The sequence below is a fragment of the Puntigrus tetrazona genome, chromosome 19 (genome assembly GCF_018831695.1).
Source record: "Puntigrus tetrazona isolate hp1 chromosome 19, ASM1883169v1, whole genome shotgun sequence".
NCBI classification, from domain to species: Eukaryota; Metazoa; Chordata; class Actinopteri; order Cypriniformes; family Cyprinidae; genus Puntigrus; species Puntigrus tetrazona.
In genome coordinates, this window is record NC_056717.1 from 18303256 (window position 1) to 18322541 (window position 19286).

Consider the following 19286-nt stretch of genomic DNA (forward strand, 5'->3'; position numbering starts at 1 on the left):
TTTTTTACTGTAGTGTATATAAACGGTCTCTAGCAGATCTCTTTGTACAATGAAACGATTGAAATTATTAAAATGTTCCCATTTTAATGCGTCTTAAATATGAGTAAACAATTAAAATAATATATGAACTGAATATAATTTTACAATTAGACTTATAAAAAACTAAAAATCTTGATTTTATAAAATAACATACTTGTTCTTTATTATGCAGTCTGATATTTTAGTTGCGAACGATGATTTTATGTCTGTTTCCTCATGTAATATAATTATCAGTACACATATACATACACATAATCGCATTTTGATCTACACTAAAACTACAAATATGTTTCATTTCTTGATGCATTAACATTTTTCTACACTAATAATTGCAGTTCAATAGAATATAAAATGCTTAATTCATATTGCTTAATTCAGTCCATATTTCAAGTGCAATCTTATGAATTTTGCAGTGCTTATATAAAAAGATAAAAACACACAAGTAATGTGTGAAAGCTTACTTTTACTGTGTAGTGGAAGAATACATTTTAAACACGAAACAGTATATACACATATCTAATATTTTACAGCGTAATATGAAATTGTGTTTCAAAAGTGTTCTTTAAGCGTTACAAATAATTGTTTGAAAGATAAATACATTCTGACCGGTCTGATTATGCAGCACATACATGTCTCTGGAAAAATTATCAAAAAGCAGCTTAAGTTTTATTAGCTTTCTAAATGTATGAAAATCGAAGGCAAGTATTTCATAGCCGTTACATCAAAAGATTTTTTTCTGTCTTGGCACAAAAGGTGTCATTCATAGTGCAAGAGTAGCTCTCAAAATAAGCCTTCTAAATATTCTTAATTAGAATTTGCACAAGTGCACCGAGGATTCTAAATCATTTTGAAACCACAGTTAAAATGTATTTTTTTTAAATTCTAAGTTTATAAATGATATTGAATGTTTGACATTCCATGGTGTATACAGATAAAATCCATTACCACAGGGAATTTTGGTAATACGAATAAAGCAGTCTACCTAAAACAAACAACACTCATAAACAGAGCAAGAGCAAGAATTGTCTTCAGAATTAAGCAGTTATACAAAACAATACTAAAGGAGCTTTTGGTTTTCCAGACTGTGCTGATGTCACATCATTTGTATCCTTCATTTCTCTTATTATTTTTCATATTTACTAGAAAACTCGAATCAAAATGTATGCAAAGATATTTTCCTCCCTCTATAGATCAGTCATTAACAGTTGGTGGTCTGAAGCGGCGTTTCAGTGAGAATCGACGTGATGCTTTTTGAGTCCGAGTAACTGTCCTCTTCCTCAGAGCTCAAGGTGCTTCCCAGAGTTGGTCGTCGTGATTGCTGAATCTTTCTCCTGACACACAATCACACACATTGTTATAGATAACAGGAAACCAGCATCAGTGATTGGAATGTAAATAGTTTAGCATTGTAAGTGCACCCTCTCGTGGCCAGAAAGTGCTGCATTTTTCTCAGAAGTGTAGCTTTTATTACTTACAGTGTTACTTTCTTAATCGATTAATTATTATTACAACTAGTGCTATCAAACAATTAAATTTCATCCAAAAAATAAAAGTGTTTGTTTACATAATATATAGTTGTACTCATAAGTTTACACACCCTGGCAGATTTTATATCTAATATCAATGACAGGCTATATGTATGTGTGTGTGTGTGTGTGTGTGTGTGTGTGTGTGTGTGTGTGTGTGTGTGTGTGTGTGTGTGTGTGTACTTTGTATAATTATTGTGTAGATAGAAATATGTACTGTAAGTGTTTGTATTTAAATATTACTTATTTTACAGATAAATATATTTCATATATAAACAACACATTTTTCTTGAATATATGTGTATTTATATATTTTTTTATAATAAACATACATAGAGCACACACGTAATAGTTTGTCAGCACTAGTTTTAGTATATATATATATATATATATATATATATATATATATATATATATATATATATATATATATATATATATATATATATATATACACACACACACACACACACACACACACACACACACACACACACACACACACACACACACACACACACACACACTCACATACACATACATACACATATATACATACAAACACGTTGATTTGTCATTATATTTGATACTCACTTGAGCTCGTTCTCCAGTGCATTGGCTTTGGCCTGCAGCGCCTCCTGCAGCTCCCGCTGCTCCTCGAGCTCCCGCAGAACCTTCCTCCTGACGCCCTCCAGACGCTCCACCTCGCCCTCGCTCTCATCCAGCTGACGCTTCAGAGCCTTCACTCGCAGAGACAGCTGTAAGAGACATGAACACACATTGATTCGTCTACACATCATTTTTAAGAAAGATAAATAACATCATAGAAAATTAGCTTTCTATTTTAAGTACATGAAGTTTAAATGTGAGTGTGCTTGCCTGGTCTCTCTGCTCAGCATGTTGATTTCGCTCCTGGTCCAGGGAGGCTGTCACATCCTTAAGTTTCCTGTCCAATCTCCTCTGAGCTGCTAGAATGGTGTTTTTCTCTCTAAATGCACAGAAGACAGATAGATGCTTAATTTATTAATATCTAGTTATGTGCTGATTGTGTTTGTGTTCGTCCAGTTACTTTTCTTCACTACGCAAACGGTCCTCCAGTTCTTGAATCTTGTTTTCTAGCATCGTGAGTCCAGTAGAGGGACGAGTCTGAGTGCCCATATCAGCAATACGAGATTTTAACTCTTTCACCTAAGAGACAGAGAGAAATGATATAGATCAAATATAGAGTAATGACAGAATTAAAGTTAAAGACTCTGAATCATTGGAACAAGTCATTTTTTAAAAGAATCCCAAGCCATTTAATGTGAAAGTCAAAATGAACATATTAACATATTGCCTGCCTACTTGTTGGTGAAAATGCAAATTCGTTCCTTGCCACTAGACGTCACTTTTTGAGTGTTAAAAGCTCACAAACACTGCTTTAAATGAACAACCAATCAACAAATCTCTGGAGGAGATTCAACGCATAAGGTAAAAATAAATGCATAGTATAAAAAAAGAAAGTTTTTTGACCTTGCATGTATGTCAACCTGTTGTTTGGGACTCCCAAAACCAAAATATGAACATTTCATAACCCATAATAGGGGTACTTTAATAAAACGAAAGTTTTAAACATGCTTCATACTAATATTTTTCCTGATATATTTATGTTAATCTTCTGATTTAAGTCTATTAAAAGTCTATGTAAGGTGTCTGTGTGTTTACCTGTCTCTCCAGTGCACTCTTATCCATCTCAAGATCATGTCTTGCTGAACGTTCCTGCATCAGTTCAGAACGGAGCTGATCCACCTAAAAAGCAAAAACAAAATACATGTATATCCCTGCTTGTGTATAGCTCATGCTCGCAAATGAACCAGACATAAATGTGTTCATCTGTGTACCTGCTCTCGACTGCGAGTGATGCGCTCGTTCAGTAGCTCTGCTCCACTTTTCTCCTCATCCAACTCGATCTCTAATGTCTTCACTTTGTCCTGAAACAAAATTGTGCGCTTTTGAACATACATTTACACGCATTACAGAAATTGGTTTCGTTTCCCGTCCCTCTTAAATCATACGCACATTCAGAGAAGCCTCTAAAAAGAAAGACTGGGTGCTGTCTGGTCGGAATCACTCAAACCTTCACCGTTACCTCTATCAGACGGATCTCTCTGCTGCGGTCCGTCTGCGAGCCTCTCTCTGTCTCCAGCTCGTTCTCCAGGTGTTTGAGACGGCTGCCCAGCAGCTCTTTATCTAGCTGAGCGCTGTCCCTCTCCTCTGAGCATGACAGCAGTTCTTTCTTCAGACGAGACACCTGAGATGCACACAACAAAGCACTGAGTATCTACGCTTGATCAGTTGTGAACTGAAAGGCTGCAAGTTCAAACCAGGAATGTTAATAACAATAGATTTAAACTTAGCTGATGGATAGAAGCAGTGGGAATACTCTCACAGATAACGTCTTGATTTTGCTAGAATTATTGATTTTTGTCACCATAAAAGGTAATTTAGCACTATATGTATATAGTCTCACCTCCTCCTGGATGGTCTTTAGCAGGGCCTGCGCTCTCTGTTGCTCAACCAGCCTGTCTTTACTGAGTCTCTGAGCATCCTGCAGCTCTCTACGAGAACGATCCCTGAATTCGTCCAGCTGAGACTGAAGAACCTGCACCGACTGACGTGAATCTCCCATCATAGTCTCCATCTGATAGAAAAAAAACAATGAAAACATTTATATTTCAAGTGATACATTCTATTACAAAAATCCAGAAAAAATGTTTTACAGATTGCACAAAAACAACAAGCAGCACAACTATTTTCAACACTGATTATAATAAATAAATGTTTCTTGAGCAATTTAGCATATTGGAACGATTTCTGATTGATCGTGAGTAATGGCTGCTGAATATTCTGCTTTAACATCAGAAAAAATGAATAAAATTTTTAAATATATTCAAACACAAAACAGTCACTTTAATGTGTAATATTATTTCGCAATATAGTATGCGTTTTACCATATTTATGATCAAATAAATGCAACCTTGAAGAGTAGAATATGTATAAATTATGTAAACAGTTAACGCTAATGAATAGAAATTTTAAATTAAATTAAACAAAACACACACGCGCACCTCTTTGTTGATCTTCTCCAGTGCTCGGTCCAGTAGTCTTTTCTGCTCCTCCAGGTCGCTCTTGCCGCGTCTCAACGCTTCTCTTTCTCTTTCCCTCTCCTCCAACCGTCTGCTGAGCTCCTCTTTCTCCTGACCCAGTCGAGAAGCGGCACGCCGGGACTCCTCGAGCTGGTTCCTCAGGCTCCGGTTCTCGTCCTCCAGAACATCTGAGGAGCTGTCAGGAACACTGGAATGCAAACGTGTCTGGAAATAAAAAGAAGAAGAAAATACATTATTTTCACTTGGAAGACTAAAATTCAGAAGAGATCATAATAATTATGCCAATAACTTAAATACTTAAATGCAAAAGGCTATTTTGGAATTTATGGTTGTTTTACCATGCGTGCTATTCTCTCTCTTAAGCGAGCATTGGTCTCTTGAAGGTCTAGATTGCTTTCAGTATCTTGAGATTGCTCCGTTTTGGAGGGCTACACATTTAGGAGTAAATAGAATAAAGGAAAAAAGTTATATTTAAAGTACTTTTTCCTTTCCTCGAGAATGTGAAAAGCTGTACAAAGCAACAAAATCCCAGCACATAAAAACATTTAAAATCAGCGTGTCGAGGTTAGACAAACAAGGGTTAAATAGTCCTAAGTAGTCCAACAATTATGAACGAAATAGGATTTAATGCACCATGTTAGCTTTTTAACAATCATCATTTCAAAAATTACCTGTTGTGTTTTTTCCAGTGCTTTTCTGAGTTCCTCTTTGTCTTTCTTTGATTGATCTATTAGTCTGTCAATCTCCGCCTTCAGCTCCTTCTCTCGATTCTCATTGGCTCTTGCTCCTGATTTATGCTTCTCCTCGCTTTTTGCTGCCTCTGCTTTCTGTTTTTCCACTTCTGAAAGAGCTTTCTTCAAATCATCTCGGCACCGTTGCAGCTCCTGAAAGTGCAAAGTAACTTTTATACCAGGCTAAAAAAACCATCTAAAATTCAGCTTTCACAGTGTGTAGGTAGCTCTCACAGTGAATCTGTTTGACCCAAAGAAGAGAGAAAACTCTGACTGTGACCGTCTTTCTTTGTATTAGTGTCTTACCTTCATTAAAGAGTTTGAATCAGTTTCATCAGGTTGCTTCTTCACTGTGAGCAGCTTCTCTTCCAGTTCCTTCTTCTCCCGCTGAGCCTGCAGCAGCCTGTCCAAAGAGACAAAGACAAATTAAAAAACGCACAAACACACAATATTGCACTCGGTGTTAGTGCAGCTATTTACTAAAATGATTTCATCCAGTAGAAGAATCAACATCCTACAGAAGAAGCTGTTATTTCAGAATCATGAACAGGACAGGATTGATTTATGACGTAAGAAAAGATTTGATAAAGATCTGTTTTGAGCGATGTTGTTTGTGTCAAATTGAAACCAGAATAATAGATTTCATTTTAGTGTGCCATTTTAGTGGGACAGGTTTTACACTAAAACATTATGAGCTATAGTTATTTGATGATTAATTTCTGCCAGTGGTGTCAGTAGTTATGCGCCTACACGACTCTCACTTTTGAAACGCGCTGCACTGCCCCCACCTGGCAAACAAGAACCAGACGTGAACACATGAAACAGACAACAAAAAAACTTTTAGCAAGCACAACTGACAAGAACATGAAGCACACAAAACTGTAAACAGCTAAGACAACATATAAAACCTGCGAGACAAGATTATGAGTTACAGTTCAGGTGAAATCCTACTGTAAAAAATAAATGTGCTTTACAACTTCTCTCTTCTCCTCATACGCTACTGCTGTTTTAAGAATACGTTGCAACTAATGCTTTGTATTCAGCAAGATACATTAAATCTAAACTAATTTAGAGCTTCTTTAGATCTTTAGATTAAATCTTCATTAAATCTACAATTAAATAAATAAAAATACTCTTATTTTTGTCTTTCTTAAAAAAAAAACCTGCAATATGATTTTCAACGGCAATATAAATATCTATAAAATCTCTTATTGTTTCATGAACAGCAAATCGGCATATTAGAATGATTTCTGAAGTTACATGTAATACTGATCATTTTAAGCATCAATACACATTAAATAAAAATAACTTATTGTGAAATATTATCTCAAGTTATAATAATATAACGGTGTTTTGTGTATTTTTGATCAAACAAATTCATCTTTGGGGAGCATAAGCGATCTTACAGTGTGAACTGGATACAAGATAACAGTATCTATATGTGAAGTAGCACATTAGTCAATTGAAACGTGGACCTTTTATCCTACAGGACCAGAGGACAAAATTCTAGCCAAACATTCATTATACGTACTGTCTGAATGTAAATAAAAGGGTGTTGTCAGAAGGTTGCTTACAGATGAGTTTCTTAACTCCTTAGACAAATATGGACTTGAACCTTGGAGCGACATCTTGAGATCTTACAAAACACCTTATGAATTGATAAAACAAAGTTTTACGTGATTAAGGCTGCATAGCTATTAACATGTTTGCTAAAATACTGTAACTCTGATGGCTGTTAATCAAGGTGGCTGTTCCTAATGCTGGATGCCCTCACGTTACTGGCGGCCTTTACTGCTCATCTGCATAAAATTAAACTATTCCAAGCAGTCAATGGATCCAGTTCACATCACATAACCAATATTCACTCTTTTTGTTCGAGATTATACAATGAGGTCAGCATCACTGTATAAATATTTTGAAAACTAATGTTTTTTTGGGGTTTTTTTAAGCTTACTCTTGGTTGGCAAAGCTAAGCTGCTCCTTCCATTGGTCGCTCTGCTCTTTGTACACCTCCAGCTCCTCCTCCAGAGCCAAGATGGAGGCATTTACCTTCTGACGCTCCTCCTCGATTTCCAGCTGAGACTGCAAATAAGGCCAGAGAATAAAACAACGGGTATCAGTGAAAACTTCACTTCAACTGCACTTCACACCCATTCAAATTTGCAAAATTGCTAGGTTCTTCTCATAACGGTTTTGACAAAAAAAACAAATCCCACATCTGAGTCGATCCGGCCTAGGTATCAGGCAAGACGAGACAAGCGATTAAATATTTCCCCATGAGGAAGGGACTTCATTTGTCTTGTAGTGTATGTTCACCTGTGAGACGGTCTCCATGCTGTGACGCAGGGCGTCCATGTCTTGGCTGTACTGCTCTCTCAGGGCCTCCATCTCTTTATCATGGGACTCCACCTCATCCTTCAGGGCTCCTTTCAGAGCGGTGAGCTCTCGCTCTCTCTGCCTCAGTGTGTCCTCCAGTTTCTGCTTCAGCATCAGAGACTCCGACAGCTCTGCCTGCACCGTCATCAAGTTCTGCAGAGAAAGAGTGTTTTAGGTGGAAACAATCTCAATTTAACTTTCACAAGACATATTGGCCCAAAGCAGCTTTATTAAGAATAGTATCTCTTATCTATCTGTATGTTCTGTGTTTGTGTGCGTACTAGCTGCATCGTGTCGGACTGAGGTGAGTTTTCCAGCGTTCGTCTGAGCTCCTCCTGGAGCTGAGCTAGCTGGTCCTCCTGCTGCCGTAAGCGAGACTCCGCTGCCTCTCTATCCATGCGCAGCTCTACCATTCTGAAGAGAGGAAGTACATTATCAGACAAATAATCTAATTCAGGCTCTACGGGGTTATATTTCTTGGACATAGAGACTCACTGGTCTTGATTTTCCTGTAGTTCTCTCTTGGCTTTGTCCAGAAATTGCTGTAATTGTGTGTTTTTGTTGAACGCCTGCTCCAGTTCAGTCTTCATATTGCTGTCGGTCACTAAGATCTGCGGACCCTGTGCAGCACAAAACCCCTGTGAGCTTTAACAATTAATGTAATAAATTGGGTTCGAAACAAATAAAGCTGTACTGACAGCATGCTGAAAATTCACATTTACATGAATGCATTTGCAATAAAAAACGTTTTTATCAAAGTGCGTGTCAAAATGTGTGTCTTATGACCAGAAAGTTATTTTCTGGCCAGTAAATTATCCTTGTAGCAATGGGGCTACTGTTCAAGGCAGCTGAGCAAGTTGTACAATGTTGACGTAAATCCCGTAAAAACTCCTTCCTGGTGTCTTGCGTGCATTATGAGAAAGTTATGGGGTTTACGGACATGGTTATGTCTGGAATTAAAAGACTGAATAACTTTCAACAGACAAGATTAGTAAGTGATTTTATCACAGTCTCATGTCTACACATAGTCCAGTGGAATTTACCTGAACTGAACTAATTTATCATTTGTGCTAATAATAATAAGAAGAAAAAAAGTTAACACTTTATTTTTACGATTAACCTATTAATTGCTTATTAGCATGTGTATTACTAGAATATTAGCCATTTATCAGTGCTATTTAAGCACATATTAATGCCTTATTCTACATCCCTAATCCTACCCAATACCTAAACTTAACAACTACCTTACTAACTATTAATACGAATCCCATTAAGAAATTCTTAAGAGAAAAGTTGTAGTTAATAGTTTACAAGTGTTACCTATTCTAAAGTGTCACCATCAATAATAATAAAATACAATTTTTGCATGTTTTCACAAACTGAGGCACAAGTGCAAATTTTTAATCCACAATTCTGCACAATTCTCAATTTTATAAATAAAAGTTTTTTTTATTAAATTATTTAAATTAATTAATAAAAAGTATTACCAATAAACAAAGAAATCTCTAATTTAAGCATATAATAATAATAATTACTACTGTGCTGGAACTAATTATATATATATATATATAATTTTATTTTATTTTTTTATTTTTTTATTAATTTAACTATTGAATAAAACATATTTTAAATTTCCACCAATGGGCCTAATCAAACCAGAACACATAGCTCTGTTCATACAAGTTGTAGTTACAAAACAAACATGCATATTTCTACAAAGGGAAGGTTCAGTGTCATCTTTAGGCTATGAATTTGTCTTACAGCAGTCATTTTTCTTCAAATGTCCCCTCAGGAATCCCTACATCCTGTGTGAGCTATCGTCTCTACATTACACTAGTTATTCTTACTGTCAATCACATAATTGTGACTCCTGAGTCCTGATACAGATACTTCTAAATGGATCATCTCATATCTGCACATGGCTGATCTTAATTTAATGAGGAAACGTAAAACACAAATTAATTAGATCTTAAACATGCACACACAGCCAGTAGGCAGCCGTGTGCTCCTCAAATAACCCAGTCCTCTAGGATATCCCATCAGACCATTCAACTGCTGTTGCCATCATTATAATGACCACACATGGCTACTACAAGGTCATTTGAACTGACCTCTTGTGTTGCAGGGTCTAAAGTTACTTCCTGAATAAAAAAAGAACTCATTAAAGTACTATTAAAGTCATCTTATTAGAAGTAATCTTCCAAAACCAATGAAAAAAGCTAAAGCCTATTTGTGAAACATGGCCATTATGAATGCATATTTTTGTTGAAATATTATGACGCAAGATGCATTGTTTTTAACTATAAATCTTCAAAAGGACAGCATTTATAGAAACGGAACTATCCTGTAACATTATAAATGTCTTTACTGTCGATGTAATGCCTCATTGCTTAATAAAAGCACCAACTTCTATATAAAAAAATTAAACTTAGTAGAAGTATAATCTCAGCATAAACACTCTCAACAATCGCCAAGAGTCTGAAAAGGTCTCTAATGAGCGTAATTAACGACAGTCACTACGTCTCCCAGCAATACTGCCCACAACGACAACAGAGTTTATCATGCATGGACGAGCGCTCAGTGGGATATGAAAGTGTAAGAGGCTATACGCCGAGTGGCCATTAAAACCGTAACCCAAACAGACGTGCAGAGGGCCCCTAGATTGAGGGGAAACCCTCCCTCATAGGCATCCATTTCCAGTGTAACTTAATTATTGATGGATCACAAAGAGCGAGCTCTCAACCACGCGGCCCTAATCAGCTTTCCTTGTTGAGGCGACGGTTGCCAAGAGACCGCAGGAGGATATTTCACATGCAGGAAGCTTATGCAAACAAGTAGGCTAACAATATCATACAGCCACGCACGCCCATGCATGCGTGTACCTGCAGAAAGATACAGAACCCCATCTTTAAAGGAATATTTACGTACTCACAATTTGTTCTAAAGCTGAATGAGGTACTTCTCTTGATGACACAAGAGATGCTGTTTTTTTAGTCAGTATCCTCGCCACTTTTTATATTTAATGAAAGTGAATGAGGATTGGGGCTGTCAAGTTCCAAAAACAACATAAAAGCGCAGTAAAGATTTTATTAAAGTGATCATTTATGTATCATAATGTCTTCTGTAGTCATATGATAGCTTTGTGTGAGAAACAAACTTTAATCAACAGATTTAAAGTTGTTGTTCAATGACAACCTAGTATGAGAACCAGATCAGTCTTAGCACTTAGATTGGTTTTGTGAGCTGTATCGATAGTTCACCGAAAGGATAAAATTCAAAAGCAAGATTCAATAATAAATTGGACATCTCTCATTAACAGCATACCGAAATCTCTATCCTGAAACCTGAAACTTTCATGGTGCTTTTTGTTATTTTGGAGTTTGGTAGGCCCAATTAATAATCTAATAGACTCTTATTAGCTGTCTTTTTACCAAGCACACTCATTTCTTCAAAAAAAGAAAACTTGTCTTGTTGCTGTTATCTGTTCTCACTGTCTCAAAATATCTTTCTCACAACCATGCAAAACAGGGACGGATACGCAAACCATGGGCACACACACCCTCTCTAGATGTAGTTTCCTCATTCGGCAGACACTGCTGAACGCTATTCACTGCTGGGGAATGCAAACTGATTTATTGAATACAAGCATGCTTACCTTCACCCCACAGAACCTTTCATGAATGAGGCTTGCTTTGCGTTTGATGGCTGGCTCACTCTCAATAGACCTAGTGTTAGAAAATATGAAGGGAAAGTGAATGAGCCAGAGACGGACTCGATTGTGGCATGTTGTAAAGAAAATGTAACAGTATAGTCCAGGGTTGCTAGGGTGTTTTAAGGGGTTTTAAGTATGTTTTTAGGGTATTCTGGTTGAATGTTGAATGTTTCATAGTGAGAATTGGACCTTAAAATACAACAGGATATATCGTGAAATACATTTATGGGCAGCAGTCAGGTTCTATTCAAATAAAGAAAATTATTATACCCCTCTTTGAGTATGTTGTAAATGGCTTGTTTGGTCTGGGCATCCTCTCCATTTTCATTTTCTGCACTCGTGGTCTGGCTCTTTATGAGGTCAGGGGTCACCTAGAAAAAAAATACATTATATTTGAAATACCATGCATGCCAACTTTATGCAAGGAGAAGAACAATATCTTGTGGACTCACTGGTTTCTTTGGTGGAGCAGGTGGTGCTTCTTTGGGCACAAACAGCTTTGGTGATTGGCTGAAGGTGAGGGGTTTAGAACTGGGGACAGCAGCCACTTTAGCCACAGAGGTGGAGTCTCGTCCTAGACTGCCAGATGCTGGTTTTGATGAGCTGAGTTTAGGCACTGTAGCTGGAGTAATAGGAGCATAGGGGTTTATTGTTGGTGATGTTGGTGGTTGCTCTTCTGTAGGTTTATTGAGGGCATCCACACTATGAGACCGAACTCGGTTATCAAGACGAATTCGATTATGGGGTTCTGAGTTTGAAATATCACCAGAACTACCACCACCAAACCGGCTAATGAGTTTATTAATGGGAGCCAGTGACTTGGTGTCTATAGCCGGAGCTTTGTCGTCATCTAATGAGGCTCCATTTAGCCCCGTCCCATTCAGACTACTCGCAATACCATTCTGCCTGACCTTCCTAAGCCCTGCTTCGTTAAAAGAATCATCATCCTTTTCATTAAACTTGGGAGCCAGAGCAGAAGGTGTGAGATGTTCTGCAGTCCTGGGCTCAGCTTCTCCTTGAGTCCCTGCCTGACCGTCACCAGGTGGCCTCCTTAAGGGGCTCCCAAAGTCCTCGTCTGGAGAGCTAGGTTGGTCAGCGGGGATATAGGAACCCTGGGGAGTCCGAGCCCCTTCCCTTTGTCCCAGAAGCAGGGTGTTGTATGGGGAGGTTTGAGTGACAATTGGAGCTGAGCTCTGGATTTGTGGCTGAGTCTTCAGTTGTACCCCATAAGAGTCCCCCTTTTCTCCGTCCTTGAGTACTACGTATGGCTGTCCTGAAATGCCTTGCACCCGCACAGCTACTCCATACTTAGACGGCGAAGGAGTCCCGTTGCTAACGCCGCCAACTCCACCAGCCAGTCGAGTCCTGTCTGGGAACCCTCCGCCGGCGTCGTCCAAATCTTTGATGAAGCGAATCTGGACACCATAGTCCAGAGGGGGCTTCCTGTCTGCTGAGAGGGAGCTCATTGTGACCTGCTGTGGTGCCAAGACAAAGAATTTAATAAATCAGTGCACTAGCCCATTTAGAGACTAAACTAAAAGGCTAGACTGTTTGGTGGACTATTTGAGGAGCCAAAAGAGGGCAGAGATACACAACATGAACTACAAAGTAATGAACTAAAAACAGGGTAAACACCATATGAAAACAGGGCTGTGTGGGATAGATTTACAGTCTGATCAAAAGACTGTAGAATTGTTAGGTTCAACAGGAAGTGACATTTCATTTTCACAACCTACATTCTCTGGAGTTTTTCTGTCTACTGGAAATCCTCTGCATAGAAGTTTTTTTCTTTTTTAATGCTGAAAGTCAGCTGAACAATCTGCCATTTGGTTATAAAGCTGTACAACCCATTGAACATGCTTGTGATTCATGTATACATAATAAGCATTGCATGGAATTTAGGATCAACCAAACATTCACAAGAAATTTGAAAACGCCAAACATCTTCTCAGTGGTGTTATTCTAAAACTAAACTAAAACTAAAACCATTAAAAATAGTTTCCTTTAATTGACAGAAAATAATAAAATAAAAATCACTGTATAAAAAAACTGGTTGAAATTATTGACAATTTGACCTGGAAACTAAACTAAAATAAAAGTTGAAAACTAAAATTAACACTATAAACACAAAAAAAGTACATACTGAAAAATCATACTAACACCTTTTTGAATTGCATTTTTTTACAGCAATTAATTCAAGCAAAAAATGCTTAGACCTATTATACTTGATGCTGTTTTGCTGCTTCCATCTTGGCTCCCCTTTCAAATACATGTTAGACTATTAATATTTCCCAAGAGACCATTTAACAAACCACTCTCGACTCCTTGATATAGTGTCACACTTTAGTATACAGAAATATGAAGCAGTTTTGTACGTGACACAGCTATCAAGTATCGGCACAGGTATTGAGAGCCTTCTCACACCTGAAAAAAAAAAGATATTGTTTGTGTGTGACAAACAGGTGTGCCTGCTGGTAGGAGCAGGTTCTAGCACATTCCTCTCTGCTTCCAGACTTCCCGTTTTCCTAGAACACAGGTCCAGTACGCAGGAGAGCTAACATTAGCTAAAAAAAACCCAGCTTATCACTGTGACGGGAACATTCCTCAAATAATATCAAAGCACCACAGAGCATGTTTGCATGACGGATCAAAGATGCTGAGTCTAATCTGCTGATTAACTGAGTTACTGGTGTTTAAAGAGACGCATATGTGCTCCATTGTATAAAGCAAGTGATGCAGAAAACATCCAGAGCTATGCAGGGCATCGTTTAAAGCCAGCTTCATCAGTGTGTGCAGCTTGAAGTCTTGAAGCAAATTTATTTCTGCAGTTCCTACATAATTCAATAATTGCTGCGCGTATGCAGTAGTATCTTGGGTCCCACTTTATATTAGGTGGCTTCTACTTCTGTGTACATCCATTTAAATTAATTATTTGGTACAATGTACTTACTGTGTATATACATGTTTTTACATTGCACTTATATTTTTTAAAAATGCCAATATGTCATTGCATTTGTAATAATATTTATACTTACATTTATAACTACACTACTGACCCATTCATTTCATCTTAACACACCCTTTAACCTTCCCATACCAGCAAACCTGTCCCTAATCTTACCCATATTCCACCTCAACAGAAACAAAAGTGTTTTTCAATATGGCTACAATAAGCACATTGTACTTATTTTTTGGCATACATAATAGTTAAGGCCGCCTAATATAAAGTGTGACCGTATGTTGCATCCTGTGTTAAACACAAACTTATAATGCACCAGTGTAACGCCGGGAGACAAAATCTGTGAAGGAACTAAACTAAAATAACCTCTGGTCTATCAATGAATAACTTATTGAAAATGGGTTATTTGGTTACATTATAACTGTCAGAGCCTCTGCTGAGCCATTAGGTGTGATTAGCTACTCAAAGTCAGCCATTGTCTTCCTCACATACGTGGGATTCCAGGCATTCCTGCAAAATGGAACCCACTGTGTGATTTCTCATTGGTTAAAGGAGCAGATTAATTATGTGAGTATTTACCTGTACATTTCTGAGTTTATTGTTAAGACAGCATGTGAGTGACAAATATAGTAATGGCCAAAAATATCTGGAGTGCTCAAAACTGCGCATATGAGTGGGAATAAACTTCAGAGATATTTCAAGGGGTGCCAATAATTGTGTCCAATGTGTATTTGAGAAAAACATTTATGGTCATAATGATATTTCCCCCCAAATTAAATACTTATTATCCAGTAAAAGATTAAATAAAAGATCTAAAAGATTAACAATGCAGATTAATTTTCACAGTCTTCTTTGATCATGTTTACCAAGAGTGCCGATATTTTTGGCCATGACTATGTTTCAGGAAAAAAAAAAAAAAACTTTCAGCAAATTAAAAAGTACATTTTTCAGGTTTCTCAAATTATTGCATTAGAACCACTGTGTTAACATCCTCCAAATATTAAAGCTGCAAACTTATGAAAACCGGTCTGGATGGCCACGTGGATGTGATTCTCACCCTCCACAAGGCACTGGGTCCCACCTGGCATCAGAATGGCTGTTTGTTCTTGGAGGAATGTTACTAGACTCGATCATCAGTTCTCTGTACCATCTTCCATTCAAGCAGTAAAATTAACAATAAATATTGTGCTGCACGAACAATCATGTGACGATTGATTTATTTGCAATAAACCAAATTACCACCCTGTTTCTGACCTATTTTAAGCAACATTAGTTTTACCAAATAGAAAAAAAAAATTATAATAATAATAAATTAATCTATTAGGCATATCAGACTGTCAGTCTTTGATTTAGCATGTTAATTAGTGAACAATGACACTCAGTTTTACTGTAATTAGTGATCAATAGCTTTAACTGTGTTTTAATTTTTTTATTAATTCAACCACTCTGGTAAAAAAAAAGTTTGTGATTCGTAGGGTAAAAAAAGTGCGTAAAAAAGAGGCAAAAAGTTTCATCTCTTTTCACCTCTTTGGAATCCATTATGTATCACACATAAACTTATATATTTAAAGTTACATTAAAACAAAAAGCAGTGACTGATTTTTTCTTGTGACTTACATCCGATGATCATAGATGATTATAAAAAATAAAAATTGCATTTGGAAAATAGCTTTATTTCTTGTATTAAAATTAATTAATTTTCCTTGATTTCTTGAAACTTTACACTCAAACCATTTTTCTAGAAATAGATGTTCAGTTCGGCATGAATGACTTACAAATAAAAAGCACATTCTGCCAACCACTCATGTACATACGTACACACAAATACTGCATGCACTGTTACAGATTATGAGTATTACATCAGATCCTTAAGGTTTATAATAACACACTAACGTGACTCATCCCAGCTGCACGGTTCACATGGAAATAAAAAGGATTATTGACTTTACTCTAAATGTTAAGAAAAAAATGCTCAATTAAAAAAAATGCCTATACAGATTTGTTTAGGTATTTATTTACAGGTTTATTTATTATTTATTTACACTTTCCACTCTCTTTGAAAGTATTAGTACCCTGAGGGTACTCGTGTCTGAATTGGCTTTAATCCATTCATTGTTTTCTTGGCTGAAGGGAAAATGCTATGAGGAAAATGCTATTTATGTCAATTATGTCAGCACAGTCTTTAGCCCAAATATGGACATCTTCCACTTTCAATCAGTACCAAAACATCACCAAATATGGTCTAAATAACTGCTATTTAATTAACATGTTCCCAAAAAAGTAAACTCTTAACCCTTTGGAATTGACGATTTCTCTAACTAACGTATAACGTTTTTTTCACGAACCATTGTTTTATTCACTTTTTACCAAAGCGTCTCACGGCTATTTTAGTTGGATGCATGCAAGTCAGTTCTCCTCAGGTTCACACATGTGTCTGAGCAGAATAACCAACGGGAACATATTTCCCAAACATATGATTGCTATTCAAAAATATGAGACCGGAATGAGTTAACCAGAAAACACATATATACTATATAGAGTTTAATTGTAATATAACTGTAATGTGCTCCCTGTCTATACATTATTCTACCTTGATGTTTTGTAAAATGAAGAAATTACATTAATCTTTATAGTTTCATATTGACATCTTGTCACCTTAAACAGCCAATCATAACCATTTAAGCATATCAGGGGCTCGGTCATAACTAGATACATATAAGCTCTTTCCTTACTGTGAAAAATATGATTTTTGAATATGAAATATGAGTGTTTGTTGACAAAATACAATAAAAAATACAATTCGATTATCTCATATCCAAGCACATAAACAAGAACGAAACTATTAATTTTGAAATCAACATTTTAAATGAGTATTGTTAAGCAAAACACTATCCATCAGTATACATATGCCAACGAGGACTACATCTTTTGTGTACTTGTTGCTATAAATTTTATTGTCTTTATTATTATTCAAGTGATTGCATTATAAAGGACAGGACAGAACTCGGGTTTGAGGCTAGATTGGAGCTATTGTGTGGTTTACAATTAGACTCCACTATGTTCTAGTTACACTGTGTTGGAAATAACCAAGAGCTAAATATTAAATTACACTGAGTCGGGCACTTTTTAGAGGAGCTGTTTTTGTCCCCAAGTTTCTCTATTTCACAGATACGACTTGAGAGAGACGAGGAAGCGCAAGCAAAGGCGCAGAAAGAAACGATTTTTTTTTTTTTTTTTTTTTCGTGTTCAAATTGCGTCACACCCACCCAGCAAGTCAGTCAGTATCGGTGGGATCGAAACCAGCATGTTATTTTAATATACGGGGTTGACGTTACATTAATAACGCAAAGACAAGAAGAAAAACATGGCTACAGTTCTGACTTGTTTAGTTGCGCTGTCCTTTGACTTTGTAAACAATACAGACAATGGTTACGGGCATACGCGATCAAAACCACGTTTGGGGGATATTTAAAATTCGCAACTTTGTCGATACATAATATACAAACAAATTACGCCGATCGGTCGCACAGGGATCAACGCAGGTCAAAGTCACACTGACTTTATTATTTTTAAAGAGGAGAGACGCCAAACTGGATCAGCGCATCTTCTGTAATTCATCCCGCAGCTTCAGACACAAAGCAACAGGTGTTTCTTTGCTTCGCTCAGCAGAACTCCTGCGTAATTGTGAAGCCATGTGATTATGGATTATAACAACCGAAAGGCTGGACACAACCCCGCGGCCACGAACAGCGACAAAAACAAAAAGCCCAATGCAAATACACACCGCTGGGTAAACAAAGACATTCCTGCTGCTTACCTGTTTTCCGAAACCTTCGGCAACGACCTTCGCAAGGTACACGGTAACAAAGAAGCTCGTTTTAGGTTAAGTGTCAATTAAAAACTCCTCGTTGAGACCGAGGATGGACAGTCCATGCAAAACTGTCAGTGCGTTTTTTTTTCCCGAAACAACCTGTTGCCTTTGCGTCATCGATCCGCCCCTCCTGAGCGCTCATTGGCTGGAGAGTTGTCCCAAGGCCGGCCGATAAGAACATGTGATTGGCCGAGATCCAATGTCAATCAAATACAAAAAATTCAGGGCAAGTCCATTAAGCAATTTAAGAAACTTGATGCCACTGTTTATTCCCGTTAAAGTGGCATTTGATCTTACCATAATAAAAATAATAATAAAGTTGTGAAAATTAACTATTAAAGTTTTTTTTTTTACCTTCAGTAACAAACAAAATAGAACAACAAGCCTAAAACCATTTTCTGTGTCAATCATTTGCAAAATTATGGATCTGTGAATGATTTAGACATTTGTTCCGCTCATGTTTTATGAATTTGGCCATTCATAGCTTACTTTAGCATTACTAAGCAGTTTAGACACCCATTTTGCATGGTTTGCCTCAGTTATCTACAGCAGCTTTTTTATTTATTTTAGTAAAATAAGGTCTGTGGTTAACATTACTTGAAGATATTGTGTTTTCTTTTCAAATTACAGTAGGCAAAAAGTTGCTATAAGGTTAAAACTACCACAGGAAATCAACCAGATGTTGTTTTATAAACAGCAGCAGTTCTTTCATAGCAACTTGTTAGAAAGCCTTTTAAGAACACAGAAGCTTTAAAATGCAAGACTATGATCATTTAATTTTTTGCAACAAAACATGCACCCTCAAAATAATGTTGAAGACAGACTTTATTTTACTAAATTCTAAAACCCATGGGGGAAAAAAACGCGCAAAAAAATGGCGAACGAGTCTTCTAGGTTGGCCTGCAAATTTATGAAATTGTTATAGA

At 36.9% G+C, this 19286-nt stretch overlaps 1 protein-coding gene across 3 annotated transcripts; it reads right to left on the bottom strand.

The window, feature by feature from the left end:
- Positions 1 to 482: 482 nt before the first annotated feature.
- Positions 483 to 18464, bottom strand: cgnb (cingulin b). 3 transcript variants are annotated; one of them, XM_043217695.1, is made up of 21 exons: positions 18307 to 18464; positions 11983 to 13005; positions 11801 to 11901; positions 11474 to 11543; positions 8314 to 8438; positions 8100 to 8232; positions 7759 to 7971; positions 7397 to 7524; positions 6204 to 6230; positions 5749 to 5845; positions 5383 to 5595; positions 5050 to 5139; positions 4673 to 4915; positions 4075 to 4245; positions 3694 to 3855; positions 3446 to 3535; positions 3270 to 3353; positions 2635 to 2753; positions 2445 to 2553; positions 2160 to 2323; positions 483 to 1370 (listed from the first exon to the last, which is right to left on the bottom strand). In XM_043217695.1, the coding sequence occupies exons 2-21, from the start codon at positions 12994 to 12996 to the stop codon at positions 1238 to 1240; spliced, it is 3486 nt and encodes a 1161-aa protein (XP_043073630.1). In that variant the 5' UTR covers positions 12997 to 13005; positions 18307 to 18464; the 3' UTR covers positions 483 to 1237. The 3 variants fall into 3 exon arrangements, with proteins under 3 accessions (XP_043073630.1, XP_043073631.1, XP_043073632.1); XM_043217696.1 differs by lacking the exon at positions 6204 to 6230; XM_043217697.1 differs by lacking the exon at positions 5050 to 5139.
- Between the last annotated feature and the right edge of the window lie 822 nt (positions 18465 to 19286).